This window comes from Carassius gibelio, chromosome A15, assembly GCF_023724105.1.
Source record: "Carassius gibelio isolate Cgi1373 ecotype wild population from Czech Republic chromosome A15, carGib1.2-hapl.c, whole genome shotgun sequence".
NCBI lineage: Eukaryota > Metazoa > Chordata > Actinopteri > Cypriniformes > Cyprinidae > Carassius > Carassius gibelio.
Genome location: NC_068385.1, coordinates 4,008,478 through 4,027,696, shown reverse-complemented (window position 1 = coordinate 4,027,696; position 19,219 = coordinate 4,008,478). Strand labels below are relative to the sequence as shown.

The 19,219-nt window shown below is 36.7% G+C and overlaps 1 protein-coding gene across 1 annotated transcript in view; it reads right to left on the bottom strand.

The window, feature by feature from the left end:
• Positions 1 to 19,219, bottom strand: part of LOC128028968 (neuronal tyrosine-phosphorylated phosphoinositide-3-kinase adapter 2-like) — a 31,877-nt gene extending 12,658 nt beyond the window's left edge. The window contains exons 1-3 of the mRNA XM_052616380.1: positions 18,437 to 19,219; positions 16,109 to 16,325; positions 8,799 to 9,109 (exon numbers count right to left, since the gene is read on the bottom strand). Coding sequence (XP_052472340.1) covers positions 8,799 to 9,109; positions 16,109 to 16,305 — 508 coding nt within the window. The 5' untranslated portion in view covers positions 16,306 to 16,325; positions 18,437 to 19,219. The remainder of the gene's footprint in view (positions 1 to 8,798; positions 9,110 to 16,108; positions 16,326 to 18,436) is intronic.

The following is a 19,219-nucleotide window of genomic DNA, read 5'->3' as shown; positions in this document are numbered from 1 at the left end:
TGTGTGGGTATAATAGGATATATATATATATATATATATATATATATATATATATATATATATATATATATATATATATATCTATACAGGTGCACCTCAATAAATTAGAATGTCATGGAAAAATTCTATTATTTTAGTAATTCAGCTTGATTTGTGAAATGCACACAGACTGAAGTAGTTTAAGTCTTTGGTTATTTTAATTGTGATGATTTTGGTTCACATTTAACAAAAACCCACCAATTCCCTATCTCAACAAATTAGAATATGGTGACGTGCCAATCAGCTAATCAACTCAAAACACCTGCAAAGGTTTCCTGAGCCTTCAGAATGGTTTCTCAGTTTGGTTCACTAGGCTACACAATCATGGAAGACTGTTGACCTTACAGTTTTCCAGAAGACAATCATTGACACCCTTCACAAGGAGGGTAAGCCACAAATATTCATTGCCAAAGAAGCTGGCTGTTCACAGAGTGCTGTATCCAAGCATGTTAACAGAAAGTTGAGTGGAAGAAAAAAGTGTGGAAAAAAGAGATGCACAACCAACCGAGAGAACTGCAGCCTTATGAGGATTGTTGAGCAAAATAGATTCAAGAATTTGAGTTAACTTAACAAGGAATGGACTGAGGCTGGGGAATACAGATGTGTCCAGGAATTTGGCTATAGTTGTCATATTCCTCTTGTTAAGCCTCTCCTTAACCACAGACAATGTCAGAGGTGTCTTACCTGGGCTAAGGAGCAGAAAAACTGGACTGTTACCCAGTGGTCCAAAGTCCTCTTTTCAGATGAGAGCAAGTTTTGTATTTCATCTGGAAACCAAGGTCATGGAGTCTGGTGGAAGAGTGGAGAAGCTCATAGCCCAAGTTGCTTGAAGTCCAGTCTTAAGTTTCTACAGTCTGTGATGATATTGGGTGCAATGTCATCTGGTGGTGTTTGTCCATTGTGTTTTTTGAAAACCAAAACCAAAGTCACTGCACCCATTTACCAAGAAATCTTGGAGCACTTAATGCTCCCTTCTGCTGACCAGCTTTTTTAAGACGCTGATTTCATTTTCCAGCAGGATTTGGCTCCTGTCCACACCAAAAGCACCAAAAGTTGGTTAAATGACCGTGGTGTTGGTGTGCTTGACTGGCCAGCAAACTCACCAGACCTGGACCCCAGAGAGAATCTATGAGGTATTGTCAAGAGGAAAATGAGAAACAAGAGACCAAAAAAATGCAGATGAGCTGAAGGCCACCGTCAAAGAAACCTGGGCTTCCAGACCACCTCAGCCGTGCCACAAACTGATCACCTCCATGCCACACTGAAATGAGGCAGTAATTAAAGCAAAATGATCCCCTACCAAGTATTGAGTACATGTACAGTAAATTAACATACTTCCCAGAAGGCCAACGATTCACTTAGTGTTTTTTATTTTATTTTATTTTTTTATTGGTCTTATGAAGTATTCTTGTTGAGACAGTGAATTGGTGGGTTTTTGTTAAATTTGTGCCAAAATCATCACAATTAAAAGAACCAAAGACTTAAACTACTTCAGTCTGTGTGCATTTAATTTATTTAATACACAAGTTTCACCAATTGAGTTGAATTACTGAAATAAATAAACTTTTCCATGACATTCTAATTTATTGAGATGCACCTGTATGTATGTTTGTGTATACTGTATGTATTTAAAATAAATAAATATAAATAAATGTATTGTCATTTACATATTTTTGTATTAAATTATAACAGACATACTGGCCTATTATTGCCAGTAACTGGTGATGTCAGCTAGAGGTGCTAGGCTTTGCTTTCTGAATGTGTTGGGAAGAGTTCATGGAATAATCAAACAGGCACAAATGGTCGGTTTTCTACACACACTAGAGGGCGGAGAGAAAGATCTAGAGTAGAGAAAACTAGGTCATTTTAACTTCATGAACGAATTTCATCCTGACTAATCATTTCAGCGGAAAGCGACTGTTTCAATTTCTTTTCCTCCCTCCCCCTCGTGTTTACTCACTCGCTCATTCTCCATCTTTATGTCATTTGTCAGCTGAGCTCAGTGAAGGGCAACTTGACTGACCCGTTGCTTCCAGCAATGGCAGGGCGATGTGTGCGCTTGTATTTGTGTCTATTAGCGTGTCTCTTGCCAGCAGCAAGATCAAGTAATAGTTAATGGGACAGCATGGAATGTATGCTAATTTTTAATCTCCTGTAAAGCTGGCTGAAGCTATAATTACGTCATTCTCTAGAGACTCTAGGTCCCTTTGTGTGTGTGTGTGCATGGATGTGTTTTTGTTATGTAAAGGACATGACAGGGATTTATATCAGCTTTGTGGGGGAGCTTTGTGATTCACAGATGAAAAATCATCAAGAATGACAATATAATTTCACTTATAATTCAGAAAAAGTCTCAGAGAGAGATCACAGCACCTCACCCAAGTGACGGAATGAGGACAATTTTACACACATAAACACAAACTTGTATACCTTGTAAGAACCTCCTATATACTTCTATTATTTTTACATTTAGTTGATTATAATTACTGCACCCCAACACTACATAGGTGTTCACACTGAAGAATCAAATATAAAGACTGACAAATAAAATAAGATAAAATGAAATAAAATACAGTTTTGTAAATGGAAAATACTTTGGTATGTTTGGTATTTAAAATAATAATAAAAAATAAAAAAAATTCTTACAAGATGCTTTTATTAAGAGACCAAAGAACTGCAGCATGCTGCTCAGTGCATAGACAAGTATCATAAGATTTTAATAATAATAATAATTATTATTATTATTATTATTATTATTATTATATATATATATATATTCACACTGACAGCCATTTACAAAGTCAAAGTGATAATCCAGAACTTCACAGAACTTTCACAAAAGTGGTACTGCTATAGTTTAGCAAATTGTTAGGCCTCTTCATGGTTGGCACAAGTGCCCCGTTTCAAAAGCAGAATCCTGCAGGAAACGCTGGAGTGTGGACAAATGTCTCTGTGTGTGTGTGTGTGCGTGTGTGTGTGTGTGTGTGTGTGTGTGTGAGAGAGAGAGAGAGAGAGAGAGAGAGAGAGAGAGAGAGAGAGAGTGTGTGTGTGTGTGTGTTGTATGTGAATTTGATGACAGTGACACAGGAAAATATAGGGCACTGTGTTCAAGAGGACAGCAGGTGCATGATGTACCTTCCACTCACAGCACAGCATATCCATCTCTCTCTCTCGCTCTCTCTCTCTCTGTCTGTCTCTCAATCTCTCTGTCTCTGTCCCTCACTCTCTCTTTAAAGCAGAAAGAGTCTTGTGATGTTGTTTCCCATAGAAGATATAATTTAATACAGATATGTATCTGTGTTTCTAAGTGTACGATAATGCATTTATATTGATCTCCCTCTAAATTAGAGGTGAAATCTACCCCACAAATGAGATATACAACACAGATATACGCCTAGGGACACCACATGCCACATTTCATGAAAACACAGCTCCTGATTTATGATGATGAGGTTTTGCATGCTCTATATATATACGACATAAGTGTTCTCTTGACAGTAAGCCACACAAAGAATAACACACACACTAACATACACAAACAAACTGTCACACATATGCTTAGAAAGATCATAGGGATCAGATGGAGGAACAAAGAGGGTTGTAATATTTTTTTAAATATGGTGCTACAGCATTTCCATGGTTTTTTTGGACATGTACCATAGTAATTCCATGTTCTTGATAGTTTTGAAGTACCATGTAAATATAAATATATTAATCATATGCTATATATGAAAGTACCATGGTTACCATCTGATACTATCAGTATACCATGGTACCATAGTATTTTTGTTAGAGGAATCATATGGAGGAAATATATTTAAAGAACCATGGTTTTGTACATGTACCATGGTTATTCCATGTTTTGTTTTTGCACATTTACCATACTAATTAAGCTGTATTCTTTGAAGTACCTACATATCATGGTATGTGAGCATAGTAGTCAATCAGTACTATGGTAAATATCAAAGTACCATGGTACCAGTAAAAATAAACAGTAAAAGCAGAAAGTAAAGAATAAAGAAAAGTTGGAGAACAGATTTTCTATAGTGTTTTCTGGACATATGCAGTTGTAATCCCGTGGTTTTGGTTGAATTAAAGCACTTTTGTGTTAACATAGCATGATTATGATTATGTAGCATCAGTGTACCATCGTCCCACCATAGCTTTTTTGTAAGAGGAGTCATATCGAGGAAAAAGTGGGCTATGAACAAATGTATGTAAAGAACATGGTATTACCCTAATTTTGTACATGTATTATGGTTAATCCATATTTTTGGACATTTAGCATGATAATTCCCTAGTAGACTTTGAAGTACCTTATGCATAGTATGGTAATTTAGCATGGTAGCCAGTCATTACCATGGTTTTACAATCTGATACTATCTTTGTACCACATTAAGAGTAGAAAAGCAATTCTGTTTCTATAGCATGAATGTATAAATTCAGAAGGTTCTGAAAAAATTGGGCAGGTCTTTGAGGATCCTATATGATTTGAAATATATACTCAGGGTATGATCTGAAAGCAGAACAGATTGTCAGAAAGAGGTTTATTTGTGACCCTGGACCACAGAACCAGTCTTAAGTGTATATTTTTCAAAATTGAGATGTATATGTATGTATATAAGCTTTCCATTAATGTATGGTTTATTAGGATCGGACCATATTTGGCCGAGATACAACTATTTGAAAATCTGGAAACTGAGGGAGCAAAAAAATCTAAATGCTGAGAAAATCGCCTCTGAATTTGTCCAAATGAATTCCTAGCTAGCTATATTTACGATAGGAAATGTACTAAATATCTAAATGGAACATGATATTTTTTTTTTTTTTTTTTTTTTTGGCTATCGCTAAAAATAAACCCCGGCAACTTAAGACGGTCCAGGGTCACATATGTGTTTGAAGTGGTAGGGTGTTCCATTTAATATAACTTTAAGCCGTTTTGGATAAAGCATTACAAAATAAATTTGTGTGTGCGTGCATGTGTGTATATTCTATTGAATATATTCTTGAACACTTAATGTATTTATTTTTTAAGAAATGTATACTTTTATTCAGCAAGGATGCCTTCAATTAATCAAAAACTGTCTATTGCATTAGTGCTATAACTTTATCATATAATCCTGTAAAATATGTATCACAATTTCCACAAAAAAAAAAAACTGTTTTAAATGCTGATAAAAATAAGAAATGTTTCCTGAACATCAAATCAGCATATGATTTCTGAAGGATCATGTGATACTGAACACTGGAGTAATGATGCTGAAAATGCAGCTTTTCCATGACAGGAATAAATCAAATTTTAAAATATTTATATTTGATATATATTTGATCAAATAAATTCAGCTTTGGTGAGAATAATGCTCTTTAAAAATGAATAGAAAATGGGGTTGTATATTGTATGTGTTGGAAGTTGAATACAATAAAAGGTTTGATTTGCTGGATATAGTACAGTGAGGTTGGCTGCATTTCAAATTTCACTGCAAAGAGCCCGTTGATGTTTTTAGGGTTAATGTACTTAAATGAGGTTGCAACATTGTAAAATGAGGTCAAGTGTTGGAGTGGGATTAGATATGTTGTAATGTGTGCTTCTGCTTTGGATTTGAAAGAAAAGCACTTTAAATGAGCTCAGCTCTCTGAGTGAGATAAGTAAAGATCAAGTTAAGGGTTAAAGGAAGACTAATGTGCGTGGAAATGTGTGTGTGTGTGTGTGTGTGTGTGTGTGTGTGTGTGCGTGGAATATTAAAGGACTCTGAGACATTTGTTCAGTGTATATTATTAAACAGCCTAGACCAGCACATTTTGTTTTAAGCTTGTATTAGAAATATGTAATTTGCAAGGTATAAAAAGCTAAAAGGTACATCTCATTTACCCCTAAGGTGTACATATTAGTAGGTTTTGAAAGGCATGCGCCCAGCAGAAATGTTGTACCTTTTTTCTGAGAGTGTATACATGATTTGCTCTGACTTTAATTCAAAGTGGAACAGGGTTTTACATCTTTGTGTGCATGTTGTGAATGCAATGCACAACTCAAGTTTCCTGCCAAGTCAGAGGAGGTTGAAGAGTTGATGTCACCTGTTCCTAGAAAGATACTTGGGTATATTTACAGGCGTCTGTAAAAGTGAATATATGTGTGGTGACCTTTCTATCTGTGAGGCATTTTCCATTATGTACAAAGACTGCACTGTCTGACACTGACTCATTGCAAGTGTACAAGTGTGCAATGTTGCTGTTAAGTGTGTATCAGGGCCTTCTCAAAGCAAGTCAGTCCACTCGATAGCCACCTTGGTAATGCTATTGCTTGCCTCAGACAGAACCATAACTGTCAAACCGTCATAGACACTAAGTGGGTGCACTTAAATCCAAATATTCAGAAATTAATAACAGCAAATATTCAGATCATTTCTTAATTAATATGGAGCATTTTTATAGCATTTATCTGTATGTTTACATTAACCTAATGACATCTACCTTTCAATTTGTTTGTTTTTTATTTCAGCTCTAGGTGAATGCACATTTTTCAATATCTGTTTCAAGTGTTTTTTATTAATATGCATGCAATGTTAACCCGATTATTGGTGATTTTACATTTGTGATATAGAAATAATATTTATTTGTGTGTGTGTGTGTGTGTGTGTGTGTTTAGCTCAAAGGAAGTGTTGCATGTGTAATGATCCATGTGAACGAGGCATGCATGAAAGGGATGGCAGAAAAGAGGAGATTTGTATACAACAGTGATGTAGAGGGAAAGAATAAGAGATGCCATTTTTTAGAGGCTTGTGACGTACGTGTGTCTGACGTACGTGTGTGTGTGTGTGTGTGTGTTTATTTTAATAGAAGAAATGCATGTTGTTTTATTATTTCACAATAGTAAAAATTCAAATTCTGTCAGGACCACTTTTGTCAAAGATGATTGACAATTAGCATATAGTTTGGATTGGCGGTATGGTAATGTTCTGGGCAAGAACCACCTGCACATTCATGCAGCCTAACATGGATAAGAGCAGGGAAAGCAATGATAACCCCCCCCTAGGGCAAACAGAAAAGAACCAACACAAATGTAATGCAGATATCATTAATGTTCAATAATTTAATGTACACATTTTAGAAATTATTCTGATTCAAAGGGGAATCAGAAGGCCGAATCCTGCCTGGAGGAGAGGAGGAGCTGGGGATGAAGGAGGGTAATTCATTAATTAAGTCCAATACAACTAGATAGAACAAGCGGTTCCGATACTCGAACAAAATAAACGCTGAAATGATTTCAAATGAACAACGACTGTTTACCATTTTCTCTTCGCAGCAGAAATGATTATTTTTGCACCATGTCTACTGTAGTGCCCTAATATTAATCAAAGGCCCTTAAAGTCCCAGTTGCTATAGAAACATTCAGCATTCTGAGAGGCACACTGCGCATGAAAAATAAGCTTTTTTTATGTTATTTGACCAAAAGAAATAGCATTTATTAGCCAGTTGTTGTCAGATTTTATTGGTGATTTCAAATATGAAATTTAATCATAAGCTTGGCGAACTTTTGGAAATTTAATTTGAATGTTTCCCCATTCAAAGCTGCACTTGAATGCACGAAATTACGTGCCTTAAAGGGTCTTTGCGGCGGCTGCAATGACTCGATCACTTATACTGATCATTGATTGGCTCTTTTTTTGCCAATCAGTTTAACAATATTACTGCTATAGTGTATTTGTCAAACAAATTTTGCGCCTTCCTCTCCCTCAGTGGAGAAAAATCACGTTCAACATAAAGATGTGTGATGGTGTAATCCAAGCGATGGTAGTAGTAGATGTAATGATACATGTGGGATCAGATGACCATTTTATGAAGTGAATTATTTATTTTTTTACAGTGTTTTTGTAATGTATTAATTATAATAACAAAGTAGGCCTACACTAATACTAACAGTAAATTAATTTGGTTTGAATATATTTTATTAAGCTATAAATACACGGCTAGGTTACAGCTCCCCCTTGAAGCACTTGTTTTATTCTCCATTTACATCTCTCCAATATTAATCATACTTTTTTTTTTCTTGAGCACCAAATCAGCATAATAGAATGATTTCTAAAGGATAATGTGATTATAATGTGCTAAAAACTCAGCTTTACTCTCATAGGAGTAAATAACTTATTGACTTTCTTTATAATATATTGAAAAAGAAAATGTTAAATGTATTTTATATATTTTAAGCTTTTTTATCTAATTTCTTAAAGCTGACTATTCAAGTTATCATGCTAATATTATTAAATATCATTGTAAAATATTACAATTTAAAACTGCCCTTTTCTATTTTAATATATCTTACAGAAAGGTATTTTTTGTGATTATTATCATTTAAAATACTGCAACAGTTTTCTGTTAATATATAATATATAATCATAATGATATTTCAGAAAAATAAAATAAAAACATGTATTAAAATAGAAAACAGCTATTCTATATTGTAGTATTTCACAATATTACTGTGGTTTATAGGGTCAGTTATGGTCACTTATATGATCAACTGAGAGTGAAAGAGCAGGAGAGGAGAGTGATCACCTCACTAACAAAAAAGTAGCAAAAGTATCTTTTTTTGGGGGGGGTGGGTGGGGGGGGGGTTACAGTACCATGGTATTACCATGTTTTTTGAGTCATACTTGCATTGCATTCTGAATTATGTTCTGACACATTTCAAACACAAAATCAAGTCTGCATACAGTAGCTAAAAGCATTAGTGTATTGCGTATTGCGTGCACACACATATTTACCGTCACACTTCTCTGTTTCCGTCCCGCTCTTCCCAGTGCTGAGCACAGTGTTAACGGTCTCAGAGGAGGTGCTGAGTTTGGTGTTGGGATCTCGTCTGGGTTTAGGCGGGGGCTGTTTTCTCGAGGTGGGACTCCCTTCCTCCTCCTCTCCCCCTCCCACCGAGTGCAGAGACTGCGAGCGCACGGTGAATCCTGGCCCACAGGAAGAAGGAACACGGTCCTGAGGGGCCGGCATCGTCATGAAGCCCATACGAAAGTGTTTGCCTGCGTAACCCCCTCCTTCTGTCACACGGGCCACATCCTCGCCAATCCTGAAGATAGAATTTCACAAAGTATTACACTCGCACCTGTCTATGAACCCCATATACTGTTGGAGGAAAACTAATCATACTAAAGAACAGACAGGATTTACTCATGTTGGTTTTAAGTAACCATTCATCCACTCACAAAACACACACACATATTGTGTGTATGTAATCAGAGCAGAGGGTGTGGTGCTGTGGTGCTTCATAAAGAATGATTGAGAGTCTGTCTCGCTTCACTAGCATCCCTCATCTCTCCACACGGCTCTCTGCTTCTCTCCTTGCATCCTTTCATCCATGTGTTTTGTCATCCGTCTTGTCTTTCTTGTATTGTCTGCAGTTTTTCCTTCCCTCTCACACTTCACACTGTCTTGAGTCACCAGCCATTGTTTTTTCTTTCCTTTTTCTTTTCACTCTGACATTTTTGGAGGAAAATAATATTACCAAATGGCCAATCAGTCACTCATTTTACTTTTTTCGTATGCTGATTAATGTGATGAAACAATTAAAACTGTAATGTCCAAGACAGAAAATCCAGTTGAGGCTTCGGATGAAAGACTAAATCACCAGCAAATGTTGAAAAAAAGCCATACAATGTCTTAAAGGATGGCGTTTTACCAACTGTATGTCGTATGTTCGTTAAATTGATCAAAGGTGACAGTAAAGGCTTTTATATATTACAAAAGATTTCTAGTTTCTTTTGAAATGTCTATTTCTCAGAGAGTACTGATAAAAGATGCAGCAGGCTTTCTACATTGATAATCATGAGAAATGTTTTTTTTTTTTTTTGAGCAGAAAATCGGGATATTACAATGGTTTTTGTAGGATTAAGTGACACTGAAGTAATGATGTTGAAAATCCAGCTTTGTATCACAGGAATAAATTACATTTGAAAATATATTTATCAAGAAAACTGTTCATTTGAATTCTTACTGTTTTTACTGTATTTTTGATCAAATAAATGCAGCCTTGGTGACCATGAGAGATTTCTATAACACTTATAAAATCTTACAGACCCCTGTGTAAACCTGTCACTATTTTGTATTTCAGAAATACTGAAAAAAAAAAAAACCTCCCGGTCTTAAAAGACTCCACATCCCTCCTTTCCCCCCCTGGACTGTAATGTGTCATCATTTCATTAAAGAGCCACACAGATGGGAAATCAAAAATTACCTGTATTACAGTGTATGATGTAGCTGTCCATCAGTGTAAACAATGTGCAAATAATTAAACCAAAAAGTACACGATTTATAAAGTTATTGGCTTATAAAGTAAGGAGTCGACTCTGAATCGCTGAAACGAGTCGTTATAGATTTCAAATCTTTTGCCCATATGTACGTCACTAGGAACACTTTGCATAATAATCTCCGCCTACCGTGTTGGGAGAAACGGATCTCTGACCTGCCCCACCCCCCACACACAGACGCTCTGGTTGGTGTGAGAGCATCATGTCGAGGAGACCTTTTTTTTTTATTTTCACTGCCAAAGAATGAAGATCAGAAGAACCAATGGCTAAAATTCATTTTCACCACAATACCAGAGCAGTACAACAAATCCCTTTTGTTGTGTTCACAACATTTCACTGATGACTGCTTTTCTAATCTCGGTGAGTACAAGGTGGGATTTTCAAAGCATTTGGCCATAAAAGATGGTTCATTACCAACTTTATTTAGAGCAACGAGCATCTCTGAATCACAACTTGAAGTATGATTATGAAGTTATGTGTCTGTTTTCTCCCGAGCGTCTTATCAGTATGTGTGCTGTCTGCAGGCTTTCTCTGCGCTGATCTTCATTTACAAACACGTCATTAAAATGAAGTGTAACTCCATGAATACTCAACGAAGAGACATGAGAGAGATATCTATAGAAAGCTTGACATGTCTACTTTAAAACTAACGAAAATATTCTGTGATAAAGTAATCCATATGAAAACAACGCGATGTCTGTTTTTCATGTCTCCCTTCGTTATATCCAATGTGACCACGCCCCCGCGCTGAACGCACTATTCATATTCAAACTGAAGCGCGCGGCTTGAATACACCCACACAGAAGAAAAAGCAGCGAGACTGTTCAAGTTTTTTATTTTACTGTTTGCTTCGCGATGAGAGGAATAAGACATAATTCACCCCAAACAGATGCTAACGCATAGTTAACCGTGGAGGTGTGTTCGGAACAACCAATCCAAACTGGTTATGTTAGTTGACCAATCAGACCGAAAGGTGGGGTTTAAGGAAACTGAATCTTTTGAACAGCTTCCCGCGAACTGTTTGGGGATCTCTGAAAATTGAGGTAATTTTAAAATGATATTTTGACAAAATGACAATGTTTTTTAACCTTGGATGGATTTAAACCTAATGTACAGGACTTATAAACAGTGATAGGAAGCTTAGAATTTTCATCTTACTGGCTCTTTAAGAGACTAGATCATTATGGTGACTCAATCACTTAAGTGATGGATGTTCACATTAGCATAGAAGTGTAGTGCTTACTATTCCTGCTGAAAAGACCTGCTTAGACCAGCATAGCCTAGTTTATGCTGACTAGTTTGGTGACTGTGTGTGTGCGTGTGTGTGTCAGGTTTCGCCTGCGTTATGTGTAGCAAATGTCCCACTTAAAGGTAGTAAATCCTGAAATCACTTAAATTGTGGGAACAGCTAATGGCCCACACAAGGATAATATTTTAATAAACATTATAAATAATGTCTTAATGAAAAATGCTGAAAGGTTTGTGTGAGGGTTTTAATGGTTAGGAGATATAAAATATCATTAGCTCAATATAAGTCAATAGATGGATATGGAAAGTCACTTTCTTGACAGAAAAGGTCATAAGAATAGCAGTCAGAAGGGCAAAGCTTGGGTTTCCATAGCTAAAGGGTATAAAGGAATAGTTCACCCAAAAAAGGACATTTTGCTGAAAATGTACTTAACTTTTTGAGTTTGTTTCTTCTTTAGAACAGATTTGGAGAAATTTAACATTACACCACTTACTCACCAATGGATCCTCTGCAGTGAATGGGTGGCGTATGATAATAATTTACACGACTCCAGTCAATCAGTTAACATCTTGTGAATTGAAAAGATGTCTATTTCTAATAAACAAATCCTTCAAGTCATTTCAACTTTAAACCGTCGCTTCTGGCATACGAGTCCATAATCCATAATAACGCTTCCTCCAGTCCTGTTGATCTCTCATATCAGAATCCACTGACATATTTGTTTATAACAGTTTAAAAAAAAATAACTTTTTTTTTTTGCTGGAGAAACCAAATTATGAATAGAGGACTGTCTATCCATAATGGTTTGAATCCATCTTAGTGATAGATTTGTTTCTTACAAACACACATTTTTGTGTAACAAGATGTTAAATTATGAATTACTTGTGGATTATTGTGGTGTTTTTATCAGATATTTGGACTCTCATTCTCGTGACAGCCATTCACTGCAGATGATCCATTGGTGAGCAAGTGATGGCAATGTTAAATTTCTACAAACGTTTGGATGAACAAACTCATCTGCATCTTCGATGGCCTGAGAGTGATATTTTCAGAAAATGTATATGTTTGGGTGAACTATTTCTAAAAGTGGCTAACATTTAGTTAGCAGTGTTTGCATATATACTTAGATACAGAGGATGCATTAATTTAACACACTACTATGAATGTGAAATACTGTACACACATACATGCATCCACTTACAGAATTGACAGTTTTGTACTAAATCTGTTTGTTTCAAACACAAACTAATCTCAGTGGAGGGAGAGATGCAGGTGTGCCTGAAGCTGCTCTGTATATGCTGTCTATACGTGTGTGTGTGTGTGTGTGTGTGTGTGTGTGTGTGTGTGTGTGTGTGCGCGCGCGTGTGTGTGTGTGTGTGTGCAGCACTGATGTGTTATTTCTGTCTGTATTGATCAGAACTCAGTAAATAAACTTATTTGCCTGTCCAGCGGTTTACACCCATTGGCCCTCCTCTAAATCATCAATCTCTCAAGCTTTCATCCTTGCGATTGCTTTTAATCATTTTTAAATATTTTTTGTCAGTCTCTGTCTACCTTTTCAACCCTTTCACCTTTTTTTCTCTGTGTTTTCTTGAGTTTTCACCCAGAGATAACTTTCTGGATTCATGTGACTGAATCAGTTTAACACGTGCACTCTGTCCACAAAGGTAATGCACTAATCAAAGTGGCCTTTCCTTGACCTTCACGTATATGTCAATGCCCCAAACACCGCCTTTCTGTAGCATTTCCCTTTGGTTTTGTTGTTGATGTTGACATCAGGTCATAGTGGCTGATGTCAGCATAGACGATACAATTGACTGCAGTTTTCATTCAACACCAAATTGCTTTCAGGGCTTCTGGCTGCTGCTATCGCAACCATGTCAAGACTATTTCCAGGCAAATTATTGAATATGAATTGTCATTAATATCTGAAAGCTGCGTTAGACATTTCACTTCCTCTTTCTCCTATACAGTTGTGATGCACCATGTACACAAACACACACTACTAGAATGAATCTAACTGACAAGAAATGTGCAGGTTATTTTTTTTATCCCAATATTAAAAGTTAAATAATTAATTAATCAATCAATGGATTGATTGTATTTACCACAATGAAAATGAAGCTTTTGATTTTTAGAACCAGTGAGACATTGCATTTTGAATATTTTAATGACAGTTAAGCAAGACCCTCTTTCACGGCTGTCATTAGCCTAATGTTATGTGAAAAATTAATGCTTTATTACTGTAATGCAAAACATGTGTAGAATGCAAAAGTTCAACTTTAAATTGAACAAAAGTTTTTTTTTTTCTTTGCATTTTATGATATTTAATATTATTTGTATTTTTTGTATTATTATTCATTTATTTTTATGAGTTTACAAAAATGAAAAAGCATCTTGACAGAAAGATTTTCATTACTGTATTACAGTAATGACATGAAAATTGTTATGTTAGTGTTCTAAAAACAATGCTGCATTGAAGAAAATGCTTAATGGTCTTAAAATGTACTTTATTTTATTTATGCAAAATAAGACGTCTTATTATTTTCAGATCATTTTCATGGTGAATTCTAAACTGTACATTTCATTATGACCTTATTTTCATGACAGTTGAGCATATTCACCCCTCCCCCGATTCTCACTAGCCTACTGTTATGTATAACAAAGACCATTCTCATTGAATGTGAATAGTGTTCTGATTTTTCATAGTTGTCAAGTTAATGTTTTAGCATTATTTTGTATTTTATAGTATTTGTTATAGTTTTTTTATATAAAAAATATATATTTAATATTTTATTATTATTTATTTATTTATTTATTTATTTATTTATTTATTTATTTATTTATTTTATAAGACATAAGAATTGTACAGGCATAAACATTGTTGTGCTAATGTTCTAAAAAATAATCTAAAAAAAAAAAAAAAAACAGTCCTAGTAGAATATAATCTATTATCATTTTCAAATTATTTTCAGGGTGAAATATAACCTGCACATTTCTTAGTGAGATTCACCAACCTGTTTTACCAACACAACATAGAAAGTTTGTTTGCCTTAATTGAAGTATGTTATAAAACAACTTATAAAACCTACTTATATCTCTGTGTATTATATTTCTGTATACAGAGCAACAAATATTGGTGTATTATAGAATATTTGTGATTTTTAATTTCATATTCATTTCCCAATCCAATCATATTCAAATTCAGTTTAAACCTCATCGACATGTATACACAGTCATACATGAGAGTGAGGTGAGTTATAACAGGATTTATTGTATCATGTAGTCCCTTTAAGGTCATCAGGTCCAGATTTTCCATTGGCCAGGCTTCTCTAGTGTGTGTATCTATGCGTGTGATAACAACTGAGTGACACATCCAAACCTGCCTTTTGTCGTGTGTGTTTTAAGGGAGTGTATGCATGCGTCTTCAGGGGCTAACAGTCTAAATTTAGAGACGAGAGGGAGACGAGGGCCAAGCCCACTGTTGCCATAGAAACTCACCCCTCTGTCTCCATGGTGACAGACCATGTGTTTTTTCCATCTCCAGGCTGAGGAGATATGACTTTAGGCCCTCCTACTGTCACTGTTTATAAGTGTGTGTGTTTTGATCCTCTTTCATGAGTTATATTAATGACATTTCATCTGCATTCTGTAATCTGAATCCTGACTGAAATGCATCTTTACTGAAGTAAAATGGGTTGCATACAGCATTTCTGTTCCAAATTTAGCTACACACAGAAGTCAAAATAACAATAAAGGAAATACAAATGCACTAGAATATTATTACACACATCTCGGACTGCTGTTAGACTAATCAAAGCATCCCTTATTGTCAGTCTGTTCTGTCTTTTATTAGACTGGCAGAACTGTCTGTTCTAAATTACTCTCTGTCACTCACACACACTCAGCTTAATGCCAAAGGTTTTCATTGACTCTGTGTTTGTCTCTCTAATATTCAGCCTCATTGACTTTTAGAGCTCAGGACCATTGACCTTTATCTCCCTGGCTTTCTCTCGCACTCTTTGCACATAAATGCAATAAGAGCATAACATACTAAATAAATGAAACAGTCTAGTTAATATATCCGTGCTTTTAACATCTGGTATGAGCACAATATGACAGTAATAGTAACTAGACTTCACATTTTTTAAGAGCTTGTCCAAATAGGAGGCCTTAGGATTACTTAAAAGTACTTAAACTTATTCTACACATATTAACAAGATGTGAACTAATATTATATAATTTTTTTTTATATTCCGTTAATTACTATGGTCTTTATTGAAGAACACACAGTTCACAAAATATCCTTCAGTGTTCGTGTATGGGATATTTTTTGCCTATTTTATTGTCTACCAGGTGAAAAATGTAAGTCCGATTAGAAGTAATAGGTAGCAAAAAAAAGTGCAGGACAAGCACTGTTTACTTAGATATAGAAATTTGTATGAACAAAAGTAATAACCAATATCATTATTATGTGCAGTATTTGCATTTAAATAAGTGTGTGTGTGTGTACCTCTTGATAGCTTCTTCCTGCCGTCTCTTCTTCTGGTTTTTCTCCTGGAGGTATGTCCACTGTGTGTGGTTGCGGACGCGATCGCTCTCCCTGGCGATGTCAGAGGCGTTTTGGATAACCAGCTCGTCATACGCCCTCAGACCACTGTCCTCCGCGTACTGCAGGAAATGGGTGCACTCGTCTTCCCCTGAATCCATCCTTCAGCACAGCAGAGAGACTGCCCGGAAGACGTACAGAGAGAGAGCGAGAAAGAAAGACTTTAGTCTCCCACACAATGTCCTGGCATCCCTCTTGAGAGCTTGCTCTTTATTAAAAAACAATGAACTTTGGAGGTACAGGTGGGACGTATGCACACACACACACACACACACACACACACACACACACACACTAAATATAAATATGTTATCCTTTAACACTGAAGAGCATGTTTCACTGCTGGGAAAAGGCAAGAGCTGGCACATTTACATAGCTACTTAAAATGATGATGAGGAACACAAAAATATATTATTACAGGTATCTGTCCATCTATCTGTTTGTCTGTCTGTCTGTCTATCTATCTAACTTCTAGGGACAATTTTGTCCACCAAGTATATAGATTGAGACTAGTAAGATCAGTCAGTTTCTTAGCATTACATGCAAACAGTGGTAACATCTGGCCCAACATTACAGTATGTGCCAATCACAGCTCTTATTCCATCCTACTGATTTTTTTCCAACATGCTTTCAAACACTGTACACTGTACGTAGTTGTATGCAGTGTTGGGGGTAACGAGTTACGAAGTAACGGATTACAGTAACGATATTACTTTTTGGGGAAACGAAGTAAAATGTACACAGAACAATTAAAAAACAGATTTTATAGGGCCCTAAAAAAGTAAAGTAAAGTGAAGTAGTGAAGTTACTTTTCAAATGCAGTAACTAGTAAAGTAATCTCATTACAATTTACAGAAGTAACTAGTAACTAATTACATTTTTGAGTAACTACCCCAACACTGGTTGTATGTGCATGGGTTAGGGTGCCTTCCCTTCCTTAGTCACAATCCCACCTACACATCTGCTTTTCCTCCATTTCCCATCTCTCACACACTTTAGTGCACACCCATGTGAGCATGCACACACACACACACCTGTCCATACAGTAGATGCCCTCACAATCTTACATCCACAGGGACACACAGCTGTATTCTATAAACGTTTGGAGCATGAGGAGAAGGAACTCTAGGTTTCCAGGCAACAGTATTCTAGTATGCTGACATAATGCAGAATGCTGAGAGCCCAGTTCTGTGCTGAAGATGCATTAGTTCTGCTTTACAATGGCAGGCATGATATCCCCACCATGTGTGTGTTTGTGTGTGTGTGTGTGTGTGTGTCTCATATAATGCCGAAAGCATGAAACATGATAATCGTCTCCTCTACTCTGTAGACGGTTGCTACAGATGGATCATATTTCACAATTATGTTCTATCACCATTTGCGCATGTATTTTAATAAAACCTCACTAAATCTCTTTGTCAGAGTAATGATGAGGTGGCAAGATGCCACATTTCCAATTTGCTGGTGCTCTCACACACACACACACACACACATTAAATAGGTCAACGAGACCACAGCACCACATCAATGGATCCCGGTGAGTAGAGCTTTGCTTTCTTATTAATTCCATTACTCTGTAATTCACGGTTACCTCTGCACCACACTACATTGATAGTACCAATTCATAACTGAGGAAAAGAAATAGCCTTTTAAAACTGCACAACACACCCAACGTGAGTAGATGCAGAATCATTGAAACACAAGATAATCACTAGAATACACCAAGAACCAATTGGATGTAGGGATTGTCACACAGCACACACTCATTAAAAGGGATAGTTCACCCAAAAAATGGAAATGCTGTGTCATTTACTCATCCTCATGTCATTCCAAACCTGACTAGCTTTTATTAAGAAGAGAAGATATTCTGAAGAACACTGAGGTTCTAACAACATTGAATCCCATTGACTTTCACTGTATGGACCAGAAATACAGGTCATTTTTAATTTATGTTCTACAGAAAAAAAGACATGAACACTCCAAATTGTGTAAAGATGTATGCCATTCTGTACAAATGTAAAAAAAAAAAAAAAAAAAGAGGCTAAATCATGAATGAATCTGAAGCTGGGAATTGTGGGTAATATTCTGTTTTGGATCCCATATGATCCGCTGATGCTCAGTTTAACTCTTGCTGTCATACAGATGATGAAGAACTAAGAAGGAAAAGGATGAGATGGAAATGAGACAAAGCAAAATATCTGGATGGACACACATCCACATAATTATACTCACAGTCTCAGTGAATCTATTCTCCCGAACTCCAGCTGTGTTCAGTGTGTGCGTTTCTCAACACCACACAATACTGAATCCCCCTGCAGCTGACAGACAAGCCAGGCGACAGCAACGCAGCATGGAGGAAACACACACTGGCTTGAGGAAGAGAAGGATTAAGGACATGTCCATCTTTGGCATTTCCAGAGCTCTGAAGTAAACCGAAGGTGGTTGTGGCGGTGGTGGCAGTCGGCGGTCCGACCCTTCCCCACCTACGACAACTCCTGCTGGGCTACGACCATCAAGGCTGTCCTTTCCCCGTACCAAACACTTCTGGAAGTATCCACACCTCCCGTTGGTGGTTGCCTCATCTGCGCTGTCCCCACACACACATGGGGGGTGGGCTGCATATAGTATAAGCGTGTTCTTGTTTAGCCGGCTGTGGTGTGTGTGCAGAGAAGTTAGGCAGCTAAATGCATGGTGTCCTACAATCTCTTTGATCCATCCTCCCTCTACTGCTGCTGACGCTGCGGCTGCTGTCACAAGCACACACACACACACACACACACACCAGCTTGGGTGTCAGTGGGCAAAAAGAACAGCTATAACATCTGTCTTTTCTTCTATTTCCTCTATCCTTCTTTTTTTCTCTCTGTCTCTCTACATTCTTTTTTGCTGTCTGATCTCCTTCCCTCCAGCCCTAACTGCTTGCTTACTCCGTCCCCTGGTGATCTCTTCTCTCTCTCTTGCTCCATCACACTCTCTCTCTTTTTATGCATCCCTCATGTCTCTCAACCAATCGTG